Here is an 18589-nt window from a genome sequence, read left to right on the forward strand (position 1 = left end):
TCGTTTGTTAATCGAATGGCCCAAGTATTAGCTTGGGCTTTGGCTTTGATTTCAAACTTATCCTTACCGTTGTCATTCCGGTTCTCCATTGCCTCGGATCCCTCTCCATACTCTACCAAATTAGGGTTTTAGAGCTCTGCTCCTTTGCAAGCGAAAGCTCAACAATTTCTTCGAACTTTGTATTTAAGTTGCCGCTCAAATTCATAGCGAAACGCTCGCTGCTGAAAGTAAGTTCTCTCGGTGAGAAGAAATGGCTTCAACAGGGCAGCCATCGTCACTTAAAAGAAGAGATGCGCCATTAACAAGAGAAGGAGATCAGCTTACTATAACCCCTTTAGGGGCTGGCAATGAAGTTGGTCGTTCTTGTGTTTACATGTCTTATAAAAGCAAAACTGTACTGGTATGCTTGCTAATTCTTTTAATCTTGTTTTTATGGGGTTTTGCTTATTAACTTATTTGATTGCAAATTTTCCTATGAATCTTTTTTTTTCTTGAAAGGATAGTTTGATTGTGGAATTCATCCTGGTTACTCGGGTATGGCAGCTTTGCCGTATTTCGATGAGATTGATCCGTCAACAATAGATGCCCTTCTTATCACCCAGTATGTTTTTTTTTTCTTCTTATTTTTTTTATATCCTTCAATTCTGCTAGTCGGTAGAGTTAATTGTTATATTTCACTTGCTTTTGGTATTTGTGCAGCTTTCACTTGGATCATGCTGCATCCCTACCGTACTTTCTGGAAAAGGTTTGTTTCTTTCCAAGTGAATTAATGTATAAGTTTACATATGTGTGTTTTTTTTTTCAAAGTAATATGTTTTAAAATTTCTATCAGACCACATTCAGAGGCCGAGTCTTTATGACTCATGCAACAAAGGCTATCTATAAGCTGATTCTGACTGATTATGTCAAAGTGAGCAAAGTTTCAGTTGAAGACATGTTATTTGACGAACAAGACATTAATCGTTCCATGGATAAAATTGAGGTATGTATTCGTAGACTTGGTAATGTTTAATTTCCATCTGTTCTGGTGTTGTACTTTCCGTGAAACCTGGTTCTGATGTTGTTAGATTTGCTTTGAAATTAAACCAGTAAATGATTGAAAATGTGTTGTTCTTTTATGTGCTTGACTGCAGGTTATTGATTTCCACCAAACTGTGGAAGTAAATGGCATTAAATTTTGGTGCTATACTGCTGGTCATGTTCTTGGTGCTGCCATGTTTATGGTTGACATTGCTGGCGTTCGAGTCCTTTACACTGGAGACTATTCTCGGGAAGAAGACCGGCATCTCCGTGCTGCTGAGCTCCCACAGTTCTCTCCCGATATATGCATAATTGAATCCACTTATGGTGTCCAGCTCCACCAACCACGACACATTCGGGAGAAGCGATTTACTGATGCTGTCCATTCTACTATATCACAAGGGGGTCGTGTTCTAATTCCAGCATTTGCCCTTGGTCGTTCGCAAGAACTTCTATTGATCCTTGATGAGTATTGGTCAAACCACCCTGAGCTTCATAACATTCCAATATATTATGCCTCTCCACTTGCAAAAAAGTGTATGGCTGTTTATCAAACATACATACTTTCCATGAATGAGAGAATTCGCAACCAATTTGCAAACTCAAACCCCTTCAAGTTCAAGCACATTTCACCATTAAATAGCATTGAGGATTTTAGTGATGTAGGCCCATCTGTTGTAATGGCAAGTCCTGGTGGACTTCAGAGTGGGTTGTCACGCCAACTCTTTGACATGTGGTGTTCTGATAAGAGAAATGCTTGTATTTTACCTGGTTATGTCGTTGAAGGGACACTGGCAAAAACAATTATTAATGAACCAAAGGAAGTCACGCTCATGAATGGTCTGACTGCTCCACTCTGCATGCAGGTTCATTACATTTCATTCTCTGCCCATGCAGACTATGCGCAGACTAGTACATTTTTGAAAGAGCTCATGCCTCCCAACATAATTCTTGTTCATGGAGAAGCAAATGAGATGGGGAGACTCAAACAGAAGCTTATTACCGAGTTGACCGATGGCAACACCAAAATCATTACCCCTAAGAATTGTCAGTCTGTTGAGATGTATTTTAACTCAGAGAAAATGGCTAAGACCATTGGAAGATTGGCTGAAAAGACCCCAGAAGTAGGTGAAACTGTCAGTGGTGTTCTGGTAAAGAAAGGTTTCACGTACCAGATAATGGCTCCTGATGATATACATATCTTCTCACAGCTATCAACAGCTAATATCACTCAGAGGATTACTATCCCATTTGCTGGTGCCTTTGGTGTGATAAAGCATCGACTTGAGCAGATATATGAGAGTGTGGAATCATCAACAGATGAAGAATCTGGGGTTCCAACATTGCGGGTGCATGATAGAGTGACTGTGAAGCAGGATTCAGATAAGCATATTTCATTGCATTGGACATCAGATCCTATAAGTGACATGGTGTCAGATTCCATTGTAGCTTTGGTTCTGAACATTAGCCGAGAGATCCCCAAGGTAGTAGTTGAATCTGAGGCTGTGAAAATGGAAGAAGAAAATGGGAAAAAGGCAGAAAAAGTTATTCATGCACTCCTAGTTTCACTCTTTGGGGATGTCAAATTAGGAGAAAATGGAAAGCTTATGATAAGTGTGGACGGGAATGTAGCTCATCTTGATAAACAGAGTGGGGATGTTGAGAGTGAAAATGAAGGTCTTAAGGAGAGAGTAAAGACAGCTTTTCGGCGAATTCAAAGTGCAGTAAAGCCAATCCCTCTCTCTGCATCTTAGTTTTTTCCATTATCTTTTGATCTATTGATTCCCTCTTTTAATGTGCTTAACTTTGAAGATAAATTTTGGATTTGCCAATAACGCAAGGCATATTTTAATTATTTGCCATAGTTATTACCAAGCATTGATTCCTAGTTTGTACAGCTTAGTACTGAAGCAGGTCATAAAATTGTAGTTGTCCGTTTATATTAGCTCTATGTTGTTCATTTTCAAGATTTCATCATCACTTTAAGTTCTAGCTATCTGATCTTGTAAGATTCATGGTTTTCTCTCTGTGTGAAACAGGGATAGATGAGTTTGATATACCTATGCTGGTGGTTAATTAAAAACCAAGTATCCATTATTGCTTTTTTTATGATGATAGTATAATGATCATCTCATATTAAATTCATTTAACCGGTAGTTTACAACGTCTATTGGGCATATACTAATTGAAACTTGAAATGCTAGCTAGTGGTATTTTTTTCAGCTTCAATCTGCAAGATGTCGGTAGTTTTGGTCTGGATGATCTTTTGTTGTTGATATTGGCTGCTTGACCATGAGCCTGCCTTTGCTGCATGATGTTATTGAGCTAATCTCCAATTTCATATGACCATAGTTCCTTTGAGATTGTTTATTTGTCTTGTTGCTGATAATGCTATTGGTCGATCAAGCATGCTCTGGTTAGAAAAATGATATTATTGGATGTACATGATTTCAGACCTAAACTAACAATAAAACCTGTCTGAATAAGAACAGATGATGTATACATCATTGTAGGATAATATTTATTATTTGTATCATAAACAATAGTGTGTTCACTAAATACATCGGTTTCCATCTTGTGAAATAAAAAAAATAAACGATTGTGCACAATCAAGCTCTTGCTATTAAATAAAAACCGTGCTTAGTGTTGCTCTGGTTTACATATAGATTAGCTAGCAAGTTGCAGTGTTGCATATAAGAACAACTTAGTCTGGAACAATCCGCATTTCATTAGTTATTTACTTGGTATATTATTAACCAAGTAGCCAAACTCTAAGCAGGACTGCACATGTTCACATGTCAGCAAGCGCAAAGGACTTTCTTTTCATGGTGGTCCCTCTAAGCAAAGTGATCCCAGAAAAATAATGGGTATGAAATATCAAACTCAAATGGTGTTATTCAAACTGAGTTCAAAGCCTATAAGTGGTTTAGCAGTATGCATCATGTCTCTATAGCTCCCTGCCTTTTTCTTTGAAAGCAATAACTCTTTTCAGACAAAATTGTTAGGATTTAACACTCCAATGGTTTGGTTAACACAAAAAGAGAAAACCTGGATGGTTTAATCCAACATCAACATGTTGTTTGTCGTTTGCCTTTTTTGACGTTGATTTCTTCTTGTCGTTTCACATGTTTGTTGACAACACAAAACTGGGTTGTTGGATGACTATATATATGTATATATATTTATTTATTAAAACATAATATTAAAATTTGTGATTGACAATACGTACTAAAATTTTCTTAAACACAAATTATTATTATATTATAATTGTGAACTGAATAACGAAAAGATAATGTTTGGTACGAGAGAAGTGAGAACATATTTTTTGTAATGTGTTCAATTAAATTATATTGTAGTGTTTGTTTTGTAACAGATCAAGTAAAATTGCAATACAATCACATTACAACCAAGGGATGTAATGTGATTGCAGTCTAAAATCTATACAATCACATTACATTGCACTCTGTAATATTTTAAAAAACACTCTTACCTTTCAACTTTATTACGTTATTAAAAATATTTTGTAATTTTATAATTAAAATAAAATATATAATATAAAAATAAAAAATTAAAATAAAATAAACTATAAGAAATTAAAATTTATATAATATAAGTAAAAAAAATTAAAATAAAATATATAATATATTATATTGAAAAATAAAAAATATAAGATTATAATAAGAAAAAAAATATATATGACATTAAAAATATATTTAAGAGATGATATTATATAAAAATTAATAATAAAAAATATAAGTATATTAAACTTACATTTTAATAAATATGGTTAATTTTGAAAATTAACATTACATTCCTAGTAAAATACTTGTAAACTAAAGGTTGCAATGTTATATTCTTTGCATTTTAATTATTATTTTACTTGTATATCAAATACTGTAATGTTATTTTTTTATATAATCACATTGTTTGTAATTACATTGCATTGTAAAATACCAAATACCACCTAAGCACCATGTTTATGCGCTTCCAAAAAAAGAATAATGAAATCTAGCTGGATTAGTACTTTTTTCGAATTAAATTAGATCCATTAATTTATTAAAATTTTGTTCACTACATCAAGGAATGTGACACTTAATTAGAATAAATTAATATTTGATTCAAACTAAACAACATTATCACGTATTTTACAACAACAAATGATGAGATTAATCTTAAATTTATAAATAAAATTTTTCGCATAATAAGTATATTTTTCAATTTAAAACAAGAATAGTAAGGTAGAATGTTACGATAAATAAAAACGTGAATTCATGACAATATAGTTTAAAGGTTAATAAAATTAAAAACAATACCAAATTTAAAGTTTTTTTTTTTATTTAAGGTCATGATTAAAAAGATTAGAGAAATAGTCGAACAAATTAGACAAATCAAACAGAAAAAAGCGTGAATAGGAAAGCAAAGCCGATCCAACAATTAACAAAAAGCGTGGGTTGTCTTGTCTCAACTCTCAACCAAACAAAATTTAAAGAAAAAGATGAGCTATTTCTTGACTGAAAATGAAATTATAAAAACAGCAGGGGCATTTAACCCTGCAACAATCTTCCCTCCACTCCGCCCCGCCTGAATAAACAAATTAAATACACCAAAAAGAAAGTCAAAACTGATTCGTTTATGGAAGAAGAAGAAGAATCGGAATCAGAACGGAAAAAGGACAAATCTCCTCCCAGCTTTCCCCTAAATTTCATGGCCCCTTAATTCAAGATCAAAAGAAAAAAAGAAAACACAAAAGATTTGTAGGATAGAGAGTTTCAATGGGCAAAGGCCCCTTCTCATTCCGCCGCTCCTCCACTCGGCGACGGCGTCCGAAATCCACTACGGTCCCACAACCGCCGACGCCGACGCCCCCGCCGCCGCCCGCTGGAGCCGCTTCTTCATCTTCACCTCCGCCTCCGAGCGCAGGTAATTTGATTGGCGGTGGCGGTGGTGGTGGTGCGGTGGGAGCGGCGGGGAAGGGGAAGAAGAAGGCGGCGGGGGCAAAGCTATGGATGAGATTTGATACGATGGGGATTTCGGAGTTGGTGGAATACGATAAGAGTACGATAATTGAAAGAGCTTCGATTCCTGCTAGGGATTTGAGGATTCTTGGCCCTGTCTTCTCTCACTCCTCCACTATTCTTGGTATGTTTAAACTTAAACTCCTTTGTTCTCTTTTTAAATTTATTAAAGAGTTGCTGTTTTGATGGTCTGATTAATTGTTTTTAATTGAAATTGTGATTAGAGTTAATCGGTTCACCTTGCAGATTGCAAGGTAATTGATTTCCTTATTGGGCTGATTTAATGTTCCTTTTTTTAAACTGAGAATTCAGGGTTCTATTAGCATGCAAGTAGGAACTAGGAAGTGGAATAAACTGTGAATTTAGAGTGGAATTGCATCTGCTGCTTAGATGAGGCTTTTCAGGTATCCCTAGAGGGAGAGGATCCTCTGAACTACTTAGTAAATAGTGGCTATCTCCACTCTTTCACCTACCGTTAGGATTTTGCCACATTATCTTGTTATCTTTTCACAATGAAAAAGAATATCTCTCTTACATTTTAGCTATATTCATTTTGAATTTCTAGCTCCCTTATTTTTTCCTTGGTTTTCTTTTTTATTTTTCATCATGCTGGAAGATGTCAAAGGGAAAGGCTTCTTTTATCTGACTCCAAAAACTAGGTTGCTGTGAACCCATAAACACTATGAACCCTATTGGAGGATGAAATTTGCTGAAAAAAAAGTGAAAGAACCACTAAACTAAGAGATAGAAAACCAATAGGAGAAAGAGGCAGAGGAAATTGTTGCTTAATTGCGTCCTGCTGTCCTCTGTAATGGTTTGTCTTTTAAATTGATTCTTTTTGGGTTTGTATTTCTTTTATTTTGCTTTGTTGTTCGTTGCTAATCCAGCAAGGAAGGAGAACATTTTTACTTGAGCACTTGATTAAGAAAAAGAATGATGAGGGAGAGCAATTTTCTTTTTTTCAGGAGGAGAGGGAGAGTAATTAGAGTAAATCTGGTAGGATTTCTTTTTCATTGTATTTTGCTTCTGAAAAAAGAAAAAAAGGTGACATGGCCAAATCTTAACCATTGGTGAAAATAGTGGAGATATCAACTATCTTCGAAGTAGTGGAGAGGATAACAGTTTTAAAGAGTTTTCATTTTTTTTGGTTTGAAGGTTCTTTTTGAAAGTTAGATAGAAAACGCATTGGTCAGAAATGAATGCCACTAAATTGATTTGGTTCCCTTTAAATGTTCCTAAGTTTTCTTTTATTGCTTTGCTGGCAATATTGGATACATTAAGCACTCTTGCTAGATTTCATGGGTGGGGAGTTTCTGTTTAGACTACTATGTGTTATCTTTGCAAGTCTGAGGAGGAGAGCAGGGATCATTTGTTTTTTAGTTGCAATTACTCAAAAACTATATGGTCTAGAGTTTGCTAGTCTCAGGTATTCAGAGGAGCTCAGGAGGTTGAAATGCTGAGTTGGACTGGGCAGTTTCCAAATATGAGAGGGAAGTCTTTCCCTTCTATCTTACTACGATTGGCTTGGACTGCTTATATTTACCATATTTGGAGGGCATGAAATGCCAGGAAGCACACAACTTGATCTCAGAGCCTTGAAGAAATCTTCAACCTCATAGCTGATGATATTAGAACTAGACTAAACTCTCTACCAAACATCATTGATAACACAATGTATATTGACCTGAGTAGAAGATGGGGAATGTGTATAGCTGGGTTGTTGGGTAGCTTTCTTTCTAACACAATGTATTAGAACTAGACTAAATTCTCTACCAAACATCATTTCTAACGCAATGTATGTTGACCTGTGTAAAAGATGGGAATCTGTATAGCTGGGTAGTTGGGTAGCTTACTTTTTTAAGGCTTTGGCCTAATGTTTTGATTTATAGCAAGACATTCCTGCTTCTTTTGGATCATGAATAAAAAATTCAATTATCCAAGAGAAGAAAAGAATGCCACTAAACCGAATGGCTTTTTAAGTTGTGTTGCTTGTTATATATCCAAACAAACCTTAAATGCTGATATTAGTTATGAATTGTCTATTCAAAGTGGTTCTGTGACTACCAGCCTTGCATGTTGATTAAGGTAATTCTCTTGTTCTTGGTTCCTTGCCAACTCTTCAATGAATATTGTTACGCTCTGTTGATTGTTTTGATTTTTAATTTGATTTTGTAGAGGGAAGAGATTGCACTTTTTAAGTTCCTAGGTGGTAGTTAATGGTTAGTATGCTTTCATTCTGAATGAAGCTCATGATAATAAGCTGACTATAATGTTCAAGGGGATCTAAGTAGAAAAACTCCAATGTTAGGCACTGTAAAAGTTGGTTTTTGTTAAACTGTTAAGAACAATGATAGTTGTTTGTATTGTTCAATTGATTTCAATGATCATAATAAGTGACCCTGTCATGCTTAATCATATAAGTTGCTCAGTTATTTGAAATCTTGTCTTTCAAAAAAAGAGTTATTTGAAATCTTGTTGCGAGTGATGCTATACAAATATGTAGCTATGATAATCAAGCATGGGGTAATGTGCTGTAGGGGTGTAATGTAAGTGAACCAGTACTTTCAATAAAAAGCTTGTGAATAAGCTTGGGTTAGGTTCGTTTATGTTTGTTTAACAAAATAAATGAATGAACTTGAACAACATTTTAGAGCTCATTTAATAAACAAGCCAAGTTCAAACATCGATGAGCTCAGCTCTTTAAGTTTGTGAACAAACTCGTTTAAAGCTTGTTTAGAGGTGTCATTGGAAATTGACCACTTCAAACCTAAAACCCTTTCTGCCATTCACAACGTTGCCATTTTCTCAGAATTTTTGTTCCCTTACCCTTTCCATTTGGCTTGCCAGCGGCTTCTCTGCTTACCCTCTGGGGCTTTTTCTTGTTCTGCGATGCAGCTTTTGTCTCTTCATCTTCTTGCACCATGACACAGTAGCTATCCTTCCTTCCATTTTCTCTCCTTAATCCTCACCTTAATCCCTTTGATTCTCCTTTACATTCTTTACAAATAAGCTTGAACCTACCCCTCTCAAAATCATTTGATGTTGCCCTTTGCCCTCACTCATAGACGAGGAAAGGAAGAAATTGAGGACCATATATGAGTTGGAGTGGTGATATGCTTGCATCTGAAGCAGCTTGTGAAGCCAGATTGTCACTTTATCTCTCTTACTTCCTTGGGTTAGGTTTCAATGTTTGATGGGTAAATATAATCTGATTGTTAGTTTGTTAAACAAAGTTGCAATTTTGATATATTTGACTCTTATTAATACTTGCAATTTATTGCTTTGTTAAGAATTTTATGCCCAATTGAAACTTGTTAATTTGATAGTAGATTGTTTGCTGGTGAGAAATCAATGAAAACAAAAAGAAAATGGGAATCTGGAACTTACTGAGTGGAGGTTGAACAATAAATTCAAAAATCCATTCAAGCTTGAATGTCTTTCATGGTAAACGAGCCAAGCCCAAACATATCTAAGCTTGGCTAAGCTCGGTTCTTTTACACCCATAATGTGCTGTTTGTTGCTCTGCTTGCTCTGTTTCTTTTATAGTTTTGTCTGCTCTCCAAGGAGGAATGGTGGAAAATATTGTTCTGTTTTGTACTCTCTCACTTAGTGTCTATTCATTTTTTCTTATACCAATCTGTGTTGTGCTTTGATCTTATTTCATTATATTGATAAATGTATCAAACAATTAAGAACAGTGGATGCTCTATTTAGTCATTATTATCTTTGAAAGAGTTAAGGATTTTTCTTTAAAAGGATTCTGAGATTCTTTTTTAACTTTTCCAGCCAGGGAGAAAGCTATGGTTGTCAATTTAGAGTTTATAAAGGCTATAGTTACAGCCGAAGAAGTTCTTATACTGGATCCACTCCAACAGGAGGTTCTTCAATTTGTAGATCAACTAAGACAACAACTTCCTCATAAAAGTGCATGTAAGATCCAAGGAGCAGGTGCAATGGATGTAAATGATAGTGAAATGCATGTATCAACTGGTAGACAGTGGTTACCGGTTCCAGAAGCCATGGAGGGTTTGCAGTGTGAACTTCCGTTTGAGTTTCAGGTTCTGGAGATAGCTTTAGAGGTTGTCTGCTCATTTTTGGACAAGAGTGTGGCAGAACTTGAGAGAGATGCTTATCCCATCTTGGATGAACTGGCCAGAAATGTCAGTACCAAGAATCTTGAACATGTGCGGAGTTTGAAAAGTAATCTCACTCGTCTTCTTGCACGTGTACAAAAGGTATCTTTGATGCCTGTTGTTTCTGTCAACGTTCTAGTTGTTGCTAATACAGAGAATTCTCCTTATCTGGATCTGGAGTGTGTGTGCATGAGTGCATGTGTGTGAGGGAGGGAAGACCAATTACATGAAAACTCTCCTACTTTATTCTGCCAAAAGAGTTTTTATCTTATTAGAGTCAGAATAATAAGAATGTGGGATGCAACTTCCCAAGGCATCTGATGAATCTCCACTATTTTCTATAGACGATTTTACAATGAAAGCATGTAGATGATTTATTAACAGATGTAACCTATTGACACTGCATCATTTATTTATATGTTATTTTATATGTGTGAAGCATTAATGAACACCTGTGAAATGTCAGGTGAGGGATGAAATTGAACATCTACTGGATGACAATGAAGATATGTCTCATTTGTATTTAACAAGAAAGTGGATCCAAAATCAGCAATCCGAGGCTCTGTCAGGAGCTGCAGTTTCAAATAGCATCAGTACTACTACAACCCATCTACCTCGACTTGGTTCACACAGGAGTGCAAGTTTGGTGAGCAGCCACAATTTGGATGACGATGATGTCGAGGATTTGGAGATGTTGCTTGAGGCTTATTTCATGCAGCTGGATGGAACACGTAACAAGATATTATCTGTGAGTATTTGTCTTTACTATGGTGGAATGAATGTATCTGGTTTCATCTCCTTGACTTGATATCAAGTACCATTTCCTGTGTTGGATTTGCAGGTTCGTGAATATATTGATGATACAGAAGACTATGTCAATATCCAACTTGACAACCAGCGAAATGAACTCATTCAACTTCAATTGACATTGACCATTGCATCGTTTGCTGTAGCTGTTGAAACTTTGGTAGCTGGGTGGTTTGGTATGAACATCCCTTGTACATTGTACAACAAGGATGGGATATTTGAACTCTTTGTTGGAGGTGTTACAGCAGGGTGTGTGTTGATTTTCCTGCTTATCCTAGGGTATGCCAGATGGAAGAAACTGCTTGGTTCTTAAAGTCATCCTCATCATCAACTATAGCCGTATATTCTTACTAATTCAGATCTATAAAATATATTAGCTTATTTATGGATCCCAGCAATGGGATGCCGTTGAAGTATATACAGAATACAAGGGCCAGTATCCAAGTTTTCTGGTACATGTTTTAAGTGTACAATGTGGACGTACATTGCATGATATGTACCATATCAATGTGCATCTTGATAGCTAGTTTTACATTTATTCTGGTGTTTTCCCCTGAATGAGAACCAAGCTTTCTGCACGAAGAAACGGTTGCCAATAAATGTGGTAGGGCAAGCACACCGTTTTTTATTTTCTGTACTGAAAATGCTTGCATTCCTGTCTCAGCCATATGATTGCTTCTAACAGTCATGCTTTTTCTGATATTTGTGGTCACTGGTCACCCTTCCTTGACAAACCTATTGCAACTTAATAGCTAAAAATTTATGTAAATTACAGGGTTCTGTACCAGAGCTGATGTTCTTCCACTTCATGTAGGGTGTGTTAGGTGCCTCAAGACAACATGAATCACGAATTCATTACTCTGGGGTACCCCATTTTGCACCCAAAGTTTAGATCTTCTAAGGTACCTTTCTCAATTCTAATAAGGTAAATATTTAATGCCTCTAGAAGGCCGTTCAAATGTGATTTTCATTCAAACAAAGTATGGTTTTCATCAGCATTTAAATAGTAATGAATGAGTGCAAGAAACATTAGCCTATGAAATTTTTTTAGAATATGTGTACTAAAAAGGGTTTTGGTTAGAGAGGACAAGTAGTAGTACCAGTACAAAATTATTGGAGAGAGTCAGATCCTTTCCTATCTGACTGTATCTTGTTGGCCCTGCAACTTGTTGCTTTCCTTTTTGCTAGAAATATCAATGAAAGAAACAAAAAGCATCGGGCAATGCAAGAAAATGGCCTAGTAATGGTAGGTGGACCATATTGAAACGCTGTCGAAAACCTTTATGCTTGCACCCATTTATTCCGCAATAAATGTGCAAATACCCTTATAACTTTGTTACTGTTTGCATTCAAGTTTTATTGGTTCCCTTTGTTTTCTTTTCTTGACAGTTGACTTTTCAGTTAGGAATTGTAATAGGTATTCTTAAATAGTATATTCATGGATATTCTACTCAATTATATAAAGTTAAATACTTTATATTTAAATTTCAGATAAGTTTAAGTAATATACGTATATCATTTATTAGATACCTAAATTCGATTTGATGTATTCATTCCCAATACCCATATATATAAATTTTAATATTATTTATATAATATATAATAAATAATAAGTAAAACTTTAACAAGATTAAGGATCGAAACCGTGTGAGGATGGAAGAAATCCAAGCTAGGTCTCAAATACACACAGTTACTTTGTTTTTCATGCTTGATTAAATGTGCTTTAAGCATAAAATTTGAATTAAAGTACGTTATTAAAGTAAGATTGGGATTGAGAAAAAAAAAATTATATTACTTGAAGGTGAGCAGTAAGGCAAAGGCCTTAAGAGAGAGGAATATTGAATCCATGGGGGACAGATTGGAAGGAGTATCTGCATATAAAAATTTGTTCGTCTCTATCTGTATTTTTTTTTTCCATGTGTGTGGAGTTTGGTTGTCTTTGTGCACTTTCTTCTCATCTCTCTTTTGATAATTGGTTCTTAGTTATAATAATAATAATAATAATAATAATAATCATTTAAACCAACAACTGGCACCGCATTTCCCCTTCACTTTACTTGTAATAAACTCACCTCCCAACTCATTGTTAGGAAAATCCAACCAATTTTACTCCTAATTCTTCACCCCCACTCCACAAAGAAAAAGCACAACAAATTTTGCATGCACGCAATACCCATCCTTTCCTATTACTCTCCCCCTTTTTTCCTTTCTTCAACCCACAAAACCAAACCGCTCAAAAGATTACCTGCCATTGTCGACAATATACCTTTAATTAAATTCGATATTTTAGAATATAATTAAATTAATTACTAATGAATTAATGTTCATATATAAATGTTACATTTAAAACTAAAAAGTATTTTTTTAATAAATAATGACCCTACTGATGAAATAATGTATACTTAATTTTCTTTTATGGTTTAGACAGTACATGTTGCATCCTTGCAATTACTATATTCCCGCAATTTTAATACCATGTAAGTAGTAAGAAGAACGAATGAGGAATTTGAGTGGGGTGATATATAATATGAGTATTTTGGAGGGGTTAAAACGTGAAAAAGTTTTGTCCTTTTTTAGATTTATTTTTTTTCAATCCAGCCCCTTATTGGCTTATTCCACCTCCAGACTTCAACGCAGAGAGAGAGAGAGAGGGAAGAGAAATAGGAATAGATAGAAAGGGAGTGGGGGGCTTCCTAACAAGGGAAACCGAAGACAGACAAAAAGGAAAAGAAAAAAAAACGGAAAAAACGAAAAAAAGAAAACCCTAGAAAACAGTTGGCTTCCGATTTAGGATCATTGAAGCATTGCATTTCAAGATCTCAATTCTTCAATCCAGGAAGGGTAAGCTTTTCGGTTTTTCTTTTTTTTGCCGAATTTAAAATAACATAATTAACAAAAAAAAAATCTTTGGTTTGTTTTTGTTTTCCGTTTGTTTTGTAGCTTCCAAAATGAATCTGTTTTCTTATTTTCTAATAATTTCTGCTTTTATGTTAGTTTTAATCTATTCGTCATCTCTCACATTGTAACATTTCATTTCATTGGATACCTAATCTGCAATTCTTAGGCTTCTTTTTTCCCCTTTTTAATTTCATGAGCTGCGTTCTGGTTTCTATTTGTCTTAGATTTTCTTTGGTTAGTTTTTGGTTGCTGAGGAAATGTGGGAAATAACAGGGAATAAGTTTTTCAGTATTTTGATTTTCACTATTCTATACCTTTGCTTAGCTTAGGTGATGTTTTATTATTTATTATTATTCAGAACACAATTTAATCTTGGAGTTTTGACGTTGTTTTTGTGTCTGGAAAAGGAAAAAAAAAAGGATTATAAATAGTGCCAGAATCACTGTTCTAAGTTAATTTGAATCTGTTAATTTTGAGAGATTTTGCTTTACATTTTCCAGTTTTTTTGAATGCATAGAAACTGTCATTTAAGGTGAAGAATTCGATTGTTTAATGAATGTTTCTAGGACCGCCTTGATCTATTCCCTGTAGACATGTTATCTGCGGCAATTTCATTGGGGACGACATGCATTTGGGACTTTTTTTTCTTTTACATTGTTTTTTAATTTAATTTTGCAATTTATTATATATTCCGGACCATGCATATGAGAGGTTTACTTCCTTGATTCCTGCTAAAAGTAGAATTTGAGCATATGCCTTTGCTACAGTACTCTGAGAGACTTCACTACATATGTAACAGTGAACACTTTGAGCACCATATGAATATGATTACTTTTGGGCTGGTATTTCTGACAAGAGTGTTTGATGCAGACAAGGAGATGATCTTTTATGACTCCGAGTTTTCCAATGGCTGTATTTTTGTCTCATACGCATGGTTTCAGTTAAAACAATCAAAACACTGATCATTCTAATAGATATTGTGCAAGCTTACAACCTTCTACCTAGAAAGATAAAAGCACAAAATTCTTGTCACTGTTACTTTTTCTTTTTTGTGCTTTTACCTGTGTCCCAAGATTTTGGGTTTGGACATACACACAAAATAATTCTGTAATGTATAATTCACTAGTTCTTTTACCTTTTTCCATCATCTTCCCATACAGATTGTGAATCTTTTCCAGAATGCCTACCTGTTATGCATGTGCTGTTTACCAGATATATATGTTTTCATATTTAGATCATTATCTGCTGTATAACAATAGGTTTGATGCATGGTACAATCTATCGTTTTTCTGGTGTTCTTTGTTGAATGGAGGGATTATTGTCTCTTGGTTTGTGGATGGAAAAAATAACTGCAACTCTTTTTCTGGGACTTTTTTGTATGCCTTTGTTCTTATCATAATTGATCTATTTCATGATCTGTCTTTGCTATGCTCTTTGCAGGAACGGGTTGTGCTCGGCCATGCCGAATTCCAAGGGGTCAACAAACATAAGAAATTTGATGTTTGCTGGAAAACATGCTTTACTTCCTCCAAAAAGCCCATTTCCTACAGTCTCCCCAACATATACTGATTATGTCCCCAACAATGTAATTGGATCAAAAGCAGTTCAAAAGCCTAGAGAGGGAAGTACACACCACCAGCGCACTTCCTCTGAAAGTCTTCTGATAGATGAACAACCTTCTTGGCTTGATGATCTCCTTAATGAGCCTGAGACTCCTGTGCGCAGAGGAGGTCATCGACGTTCATCAAGTGACTCTTTTGCATATATTGATGTGGCTAATGCTCCTAACCTAGATTATGCAGTTCAGGATGAGTACAGATACAAAAATATGATTTCTGCACCTTCTTGGGCATCTCAGGACTTTGATTATCATGGTCACAAAGATGCTCGGCTTGCCTCTTTCTACACTGATTCGAACTTGGTAAAGCAAAAGAATAGGGCATGGGATTCATCTTTGAATACTGTGACCCATCCAAGTGGGCTTCCTCTTAGAGAAAACACCATTCTCCAGGGTTTAGGATCATCATGTGCACCACAAGAAGTAGAGGGTGCTCCATCAACAGCAAGCGAAAAACAAGATTCTGCTGAGTCCTCCCCTCTTGATGCAAAAGCTTCTTCTGAGAGAAAGGATAATTCTCACGCTAAGTCTTCGGCATCTGACAGTGATACAAAACGTGCCAAGCAGTGAGTAGCCTATTTTATTGTTCCAATTGTTGGGGTTATAGTTCCGTTACAGTGAAGTAACCTATTATGTTTTCCTGGTTGCTCGGCCTGTCTTTTTTTATTTTTATTTATTTTTTTGTTTCTTATATCTTATTTTCTTCATGTGCATGCATTGAGCCAAATCTCACACTGTTATCAATATCTTTCAAAGGTTACATTTTATGTGCTCAAGTTATACTTGTTTTTGCTTATAATGCTGTTGATGTTGTTAGTAATTAATTACTTTTTGCTTATAATTACCAAATTGACAAGGAATTTGTCAATTAATTTCCAACAGGATTTGAAAATGATGCTAGTTACATGCAGGTGCTGTAGGTTGATTGCATTCATTAGATGTTTCTTTCACTTGCATTCACTATTTTAGTTGTTTTATGCATTTCTTGGCCTTGAACCTCTTGAGACGAATATTTACCACAAACTAGTTAGACTGGATTTTGGTTTACAAATCCTTTTTGAATTATCATTTTATAGGACATGAGGGGTATACTGGTACTTGTCTGTAGTCTGTAGTGCAGGTTTCCTGCATATACACACACAAAAGTATAACATGCATACATATTCTTACGTGTTCGTTTGTTCTTAAATGGAATAACATATAGCATACATTCATTCTCGCTTCAAATTTTCTTATTTTGTTCTGCCCAGCATTTAATTTAGTTGATATTTGTTTTGTTGATAACTGGTGACTTCAATTTGTTTTTGATGTGTGATGCTTGAAGCTTTTACACAAAAATACATATTTGGTTATTATACCAATGCACTACATTGGTAGAAAAGATTCAATTACATTACTTTGTTGCTGTCTATTGCAGGCAGTTTGCTCAGCGCTCAAGGGTGCGTAAACTTCAGTACATAGCTGAGCTGGAAAGAAATGTACAAGCTTTGCAGGTAAGAAATAGTCCAACCTGAAGTTTTGTAATGTTTACTTACTTTTGAAATTGACTTCAAGTTATGACACAAGTATGCCTTACAATGAAGTGTTAATTGAGTTTCTTACTCAACAGGCAGAAGGATCTGAAGTTTCAGCTGAGCTTGAATTTCTCAACCAGCAGAATCTTATTCTTAGCATGGAGAACAAAGCTCTTAAGCAACGTTTAGAGAGTTTAGCTCAGGAGCAGGTCATCAAATATCGTAAGTGTCTAACATATCATCTCTAAGGCTGTGATTATATGTTGTTTTTCTGTATCACATGATAGTGCACAACAACCTATTTTTCCACCTTCTAATTTTTTTTCTGTAGTCCTCGTTTGTGGAGCTGTATGAGGGGTGATAGATCCAGTTTGTTACCTTGTTTTAATAAAAGATAGAAATGTCTTTCTGTTCTTTGTGTGGGAGGGGTTAAGTTAGGTCTTGACTCTTGAACAAGCCAGTCACTTGTTTTCCCTTCATGGTTAGGGGGAAAATAGGATGCTGTGGTCCATGCCTTATTCTTGAATTTGTTGTTCTATGCTAGTAAAAGTGATTTTCCTGCCTCCTTGAGAGCACAGCTGTCATAATAATGCATGGGTCCTTCCAAAAGCATGAATATTTATGGAGAAAAAGCGAATGTGTCTAAGAGGCCATCATTGATCTGTCTTGTGATGAACAGAAATTATTTAATTGATTAAAACAAAATTGTATTGAATGGAAACTAAATTATGCAATCATTGTGCTCAGTTGAACAGGAAGTATTGGAGAGGGAGATTGGTAGGCTACGATTGTTGTACCAGCAGCAGCAAAATCAACAGCAACAGCAACCATCTTCTAGCCATCGACGCTCTAGCAGTAGAGATCTTGATTCCCAATTCGCAAACCTCTCTCTGAAACACAAGGATGCCAGTTCTGGTCATGACCCTGTAACTGGTTCACTCCGCATTTAAATATTTAATTTAGCCAGAGCTCTTTTATGCTACTACTTCAACTGGCTGCTGCCATGCTGACCAAATTTGTTGTTTCCCTTGTGCGGGATAAAGCCAAGTTCATCCAGTCTTGGTGCGCTCCCTCTGCCTGATCTTCTCTTTATTTATCTGTCATCTCTTACCCTTTTTTCTCTTTCAACAAATTAATATCCTTAATGTGCACCTGGTAGTCATCGCCAGAAAATTGGATTTCAGGCATATGATTCACCTGAGGTGGTAAACATAAGAGCAGGTTCCATGTTTCACTCCCTCCTGTATGCTCATCAATGGTTACGATTCAGAGATTTTATGTGCTCCATTTTTCCTCCATTTCAAGTATCCACTTAGTGGATACCACCTTAGTGCAGAGATATTTAGGCTGTTTGGATGTGCATTATTTTGTAATGCATAATGGTAGGAAAATATTTCTTGTACAATGGTTTTAAAGAAATCCACGTTTACTTTCTGGGTTCTGTTGGTTATAATTTGCCTGGTTATGCCTGCCCTTCAGCTTGAAGATAGTTTGGTGCGTGCTGGTTTTCAATGAATTTGGTGTGTGCTGGTTTTCACTCAATTAGGTGTGTGCTAGTTTTCAATCAATTAGGTACCCTCTTAC

General features: G+C 35.5%; 3 protein-coding genes across 4 annotated transcripts; all 3 read left to right on the top strand.

Annotated features, from left to right (window-relative positions):
* LOC18607833 (cleavage and polyadenylation specificity factor subunit 3-I) lies at positions 251-3079 on the top strand. The gene is made up of 5 exons (XM_007042217.2): positions 251-400; positions 504-601; positions 700-745; positions 833-982; positions 1134-3079. Exons 1-5 carry the CDS (start codon positions 251-253, stop codon positions 2772-2774), a joined length of 2085 nt encoding a protein of 694 aa, XP_007042279.1. The 3' UTR covers positions 2775-3079.
* Positions 5510-11603, top strand: LOC18607834 (magnesium transporter MRS2-4). The gene is made up of 4 exons (XM_007042218.2): positions 5510-6159; positions 9822-10270; positions 10635-10916; positions 11010-11603. Exons 1-4 carry the CDS (start codon positions 5793-5795, stop codon positions 11286-11288), a joined length of 1377 nt encoding a protein of 458 aa, XP_007042280.1. The 5' UTR covers positions 5510-5792; the 3' UTR covers positions 11289-11603.
* LOC18607835 (uncharacterized protein At4g06598) lies at positions 13580-18458 on the top strand. Of its 2 annotated transcripts, XR_001926774.1 has the most exons (6): positions 13580-13816; positions 15314-16057; positions 16909-16984; positions 17101-17227; positions 17753-18067; positions 18165-18458. XR_001926774.1 is itself a non-coding variant. In XM_018116178.1 (5 exons), exons 2-5 carry the CDS (start codon positions 15333-15335, stop codon positions 17953-17955), a joined length of 1131 nt encoding a protein of 376 aa, XP_017971667.1. In that variant the 5' UTR covers positions 13580-13816; positions 15314-15332; the 3' UTR covers positions 17956-18458. The 2 variants fall into 2 exon arrangements, 1 of the variants encoding a protein (XP_017971667.1); XM_018116178.1 differs by having other exon boundaries at positions 17753-18458.

This window comes from Theobroma cacao, chromosome 2 (assembly GCF_000208745.1).
Source record: "Theobroma cacao cultivar B97-61/B2 chromosome 2, Criollo_cocoa_genome_V2, whole genome shotgun sequence".
NCBI lineage: Eukaryota > Viridiplantae > Streptophyta > Magnoliopsida > Malvales > Malvaceae > Theobroma > Theobroma cacao.